Source organism: Dioscorea cayenensis, chromosome 12 (genome assembly GCF_009730915.1).
Source record: "Dioscorea cayenensis subsp. rotundata cultivar TDr96_F1 chromosome 12, TDr96_F1_v2_PseudoChromosome.rev07_lg8_w22 25.fasta, whole genome shotgun sequence".
Lineage (NCBI taxonomy): Eukaryota > Viridiplantae > Streptophyta > Magnoliopsida > Dioscoreales > Dioscoreaceae > Dioscorea > Dioscorea cayenensis.
The window spans coordinates 3,797,879-3,803,017 of record NC_052482.1 but is presented as its reverse complement, the minus strand read 5'-3'; the positions used below and the strand labels follow the sequence as shown (position 1 = coordinate 3,803,017).

General features: G+C 36.7%; 1 protein-coding gene across 1 annotated transcript; it reads left to right on the top strand.

Annotated features, from left to right (window-relative positions):
• The first annotated feature begins 391 nt into the window (after positions 1 to 391).
• LOC120273756 (asparagine--tRNA ligase, cytoplasmic 3-like) lies at positions 392 to 4,684 on the top strand. Its single transcript, XM_039280458.1, has 6 exons — positions 392 to 966; positions 1,773 to 2,363; positions 2,603 to 2,853; positions 2,951 to 3,080; positions 3,272 to 3,330; positions 4,203 to 4,684. Exons 1-6 carry the CDS (start codon positions 487 to 489, stop codon positions 4,384 to 4,386), a joined length of 1,695 nt encoding a protein of 564 aa, XP_039136392.1. The 5' UTR covers positions 392 to 486; the 3' UTR covers positions 4,387 to 4,684.
• The last annotated feature ends 455 nt before the right edge of the window (positions 4,685 to 5,139 follow it).

Below are 5,139 nucleotides of genomic sequence, written 5' to 3'. Positions count from 1 at the left end.
ATTAACCGAATAACTGGTCTATAAAGATTTAAAAAAAAATCAATCTATGGATTTTAATAAAATATAAACCGATTATTGTTTTTTGACAAATAAACGATAAGCACCACCATTTAAAAGAAAAATAAAGATGCATAGACGTGACATTAATATCTCAACATACTTGCACCCTCATCTTATTCCATCTCAAGTCTTCTTTAAAATAAACACTCTACATAAAAAACCGGGTACCAATAGACAAAAAACACTATACTGCATTTCATTCCCAAGTTATAAATTAACAGAATGTATAACGAATTTCTGATTTTTGCAGGGTTGTCCAAGAAAAAAAAAATTTCCGGTATCCAATTCATTCCACTTTCACCTCAGACTCAAACTCATTCCAATTTCCAATATATATATATACAAAGGGAGAGAGAAGAGACACTAACCATTCAAAACCCTAGCGCCGAATCCCCTCTGCCCTTTGGATTCCTTGCGTTGGATCTCATGGCCGGCGACGATGCCGCGGCTCCTCCCACCGCGGAAATGGCATCCGCCTCCCTCACTCCCTCACCTGAGCGCCGGCGACGCGAGTACATCGCCTCCATCGTTGGTCGCGGAGCAGTGCCGGACGAGCTGATTGGCAAGAGGATCCGGGTCGGAGGCTGGGTGAAGACGGGGAGGGAGCAAGGGAAGGGCGCCTTCGCGTTCTTGGAACTCAATGATGGATCTTGCCTTTCGAACCTTCAGGTTATTGTTAACGCCTCCGTGTTTCCTCTTGCCCAGCTTGTGCATACTGGCACGTCGGTGCTTGTTGAGGGCGAGCTCAAGAAGCCACCGGAGGGAGTTAAACAGCGTGTTGAGCTTCATGCTGACCGTGTTCTGGAGGTTGGGCCTGCTGATCCGTCAAGCTATCCCATTCCAAAGACCCGGCTTACGCTTGAGTTTCTCCGGGATATCGTCCACCTCCGACCACGTACCAACACGGTATATGTTTTTGTTTATGTTTTTTTTTCGGTTCTGGATTAGTTTGTAATTTGGTAAAAATCAAGTCTTGACTGGTGTGCATAATGATTTGTGGATTTTGATAATTTAGGATTTATTTTGCCTTGAATTGAAACACTAATGATTCATACAAATAATGATTGGGAAGCGATATGCAATTTGCTATTATATCATGGATCATGAGTTGATAATGTTAATAGCTAATTTGATGAATTTAGAATCTGTAACAAGAATTTATCTTTTTTGGGCGGGGAATAAGTGCATTGGTTCATGAGATCAAGCATTTTGTTCGAGCGAAGAAGACTAGCTTATGGGTTGAGATGGCTTTGATTATTAGCTTGACCCAAAAGGCTTAAAGTTCATTAGTTAATATCTTTTACTAATATCCTCTATAGCCATTAACCTTGCAGGAGGACCTTTTTATCTGTCCATCCATCACTTTGTTGTACTGACATTTACGGCGTTGTCCAGGAAGAAAAATCTATTAACATTGGAGGCTTCTATTTAGCCTTTCATCAATATTAGATGTATGAATATGATCATTGGCCGTTGCCTTTTCTGGAAAAAAGATATTTTTTGAAAGCCAGAAATATGAACTGTCCTATTTATCTTGTGCTCCAGTGATTTTCTGAAACACTTTCTGCCGCAAATTTACTTCTGCTTCCCATATAAATCTTTCTAGGTTTTGTAACATCTCTCAATTGCTTGATTTTTTATGTTTCTGTTTAGACGTTATCTTCTTTATTGCATCAACTTGTGAAGAATCTCTGATTATGTTTTCTTTCCAGATATCTGCAATTGCCCGCATCAGAGATGAACTTGCCTATGCCACACATACATTTTTTAGGGAAAATGGATTCCGCTATGTGCATACTCCAATAATTACCACCAGTGATTGTGAGGGTGCTGGTGAAATGTTCCAAGTAACCACACTATTTAGTGATGCTGAAAAGTTGGAGAAGGACTTGAAGGCCAACCCTCCACCGTCGGAATCTGAAATTGAGGATGCTAGGCTGGTTGTCAAGAAAAATGGGGAGGATGTTGCACATTTGAAATCCTTGAAAGCGAGCAAGGAGGAGATCAGTGCGTCTGTGCTCAAATTGAACAAGGCAAAAGAAAGTCTAGCCAAATTAGAAGAGAGGTTTAACTTAAAACCTGGGATCCCTCAAAAGGATGGGAAGATTGATTACTCACGTGATTTTTTTGGACGACAAGCATTCCTTACTGTATCTGGCCAACTTCAAGTGGAGACTCATGCTTGTGCTGTGGGTAACGTCTATACATTCGGGCCTACTTTTCGAGCTGAACATTCACATACATCAAGACATTTAGCAGAATTCTGGATGATAGAGCCAGAGATAGCGTTTGCTGATCTTGAGGTACCTAATGAAGATTTGACATTTTCTATGTATATTTTAAATTACACTCACATTTCTTGATGAGATTTATTCCGTACACTAGGAATTTTTGGAGTCCTTTCTCGTAACCTAGATAGTTTGTTTGAAGATTTATATTATTTAAGTAAAGTTGGCTTGAGAATCTCAAACAGAGTGGGAGTATGTCAATTGTATTTTTTGGGAATTTGATTAAGAGTTTTAGATTTATATATTTGATGCAGGATGACATGTACTATGCGGAAGAGTATGTCAAATTCCTGTGCAGATGGTTACTTGACCACTGCATTGAGGATATGGAATTCATGGTGAAGAATTATGACAAATCTGCCATTGACCGTCTGAAACTTGTAGCCTCGGAACCATTTAAACGTATTTCCTATACTGAAGCTGTTGAACTTTTATGCTCTGTCACTGACAAGAAGTTTGAGAATAAGGTTGAATGGGGAGTGGATTTAGCATCTGAGCATGAGAGGTAGGCATATATTTGATGTATATGTTGTAAAAGGAGCTCAAGACATTCATTCTTCTTCCATGGTTAAATATTAAACAAGCTGCTTGATTTGATGCAGATACTTGACGGAGGTGATATTCAAAAGGCCTGTCATTGTGTATAATTACCCTAAAGAGATAAAAGCATTTTACATGAGGCTTAATGATGACAAGAAGACTGTTGCAGCTATGGATGTGCTTGTGCCCAAGGTTTGTTACTATCTTTTTACAGTTATTCATGAAACTCACAGTCCCTTCATACTTGCTTGTCTTGTGAGATCTAGGTAGCTTACATCTGTAATGCATTGTGTGTTTGTAAGTTTCTGTAGGAAATTTAGTTTTATAAATATGTCCCTGCATTTTTAATCTGAGATATTGTTATTTTCTTTTACTTTTCCTAGGTTGGTGAGCTGATTGGAGGAAGCCAGAGGGAAGAGCGGTATGATGCTCTTGTGGATAGGTACAAATATTTTGTTTAATTATTCAGTTATTGCCAATTTTAAGTTTGATACTGTGAGTAACAGTTTAATACTGTAGACGGTCCATTTTTTTGCTATATGAACATTTTTTTATCTACTAATTACGTGTTTGTAACGCCGCCTATTAAAAAAATTTCATGAAGGACAAGCTAATGTGCCTATCTAATCTCACCCACTAAATGTTATTTAAAGTAGACAGTCAGTATTGTGGTATTTTTTCATGTATTGCTTAAAAATTACCTTTTATGCACATTGCTGAATTAGAAATTCTTCTGCAATATGCTGTATGCCTATTATAACAAGTTTGATGAATGGTCATCTACTCTTTATGCCAGACCTCTGTATTATATATGTCATTTTCATTTGATATCATTTTACTTCTACATTTTCTTGATTTCTAATTTTGTTTTCAATCAAACGCATCTTTATTTCCTTTTCTTTAGTTTCTCTGCCCCCTTTTAATTGCCTACATTATATTGCATGCACAAGCAAGCCCAACTTTTGAAGATTTGTACCTAACCATGACATTCCATGCTTTCTCTCGGTCACCTTTGTACAAATCCTCCGAGAATCTTATTCTAGTGTTTTCTGACATTAGTTGTTAGCTGCCCTGAATCCCAAGTAGCTGAGGGTACTCATGCTATGTGACAAGTGTGTTCTTTTTTTGGCCATAAATATCAGGAGTATTATTTTAGTGCTTGTGGTCTCCCATTAACATTGCCTCTTCACTTATACTCTATGGAAGTGCATGCAGTTTCTAATTTTCATAACCTCCTTTGTGCATGTCATCCAAACACACCATGATATTTGCATCAGCACCAATTTACATGACATCGGGATTTTTTTTGTACAGAATAACCAGTGCAGGGCTACCTCTTGAGCCATATCATTGGTATCTAGAGCTTCGCAAATTCGGGACTGTCAAACACTGTGGATTTGGTTTGGGCTTTGAAAGGATGATCTTGTTTGCCACCGGTATCGACAACATCCGAGATGTCATTCCTTTCCCTAGGTACCCTGGAAGAGCAGATCTTTAAATTCTACAAATTTTCATGCTTCTATTCAATCTTTAGTTCTAAAATTTTATAAAGTAATTGATTAGTCTTTCTGAAACAAAAGACCAATCAATCATACTTTTGATTATGTTAAAGCCAATTAGTGAAAAGTATTTATGCAAGTTTCAAATCTTTTGATGGAGTTTGACTGAGGAAATTCCATGAAGGATAATATCAATGTGGATTATTATAGATGACTTGTTCATTATCTTTATTAGGGTATAACTTTTGCAAGAGACAGTCAAATTTGTAATTCTGAGTTTTTTTTTTCTTCCAGAAATTCAATTCTAGTATATTTTACATTTTTTTTTTTTAAAAGTTCCTTTTATAGTTGTAACATTTATTTTAAACATAAACTTTTTAAATCTTGCTGTATGGGATACTGTAAGGTTTTTTTTCTGCAGCCGCACATGATTATATTTAGGAGTAATTACCAGAAAGGCTGAAAAAAAATTGCTTCTTTATGGTTCTCCTTACCTAGTGTTTTTCTTAATCTATTTTTAAGTTTATGAAATTATGTTTATAAAATAATTTTTGGGAAATATCGATGGTCACGGACCCAATTTGATAGATATAATTGCCTACGAGGTATAGGTTAATAAAAGCCTATTTTGATAGACATAATCGCTTAGTGGTATAAGTTAATAAGAGCCATGATTTCATGGTTTCAAAGTCATATATATATATATATTGGGTAAATTATGTAAATAGTCACTTAGCTATTTGTGAACATGC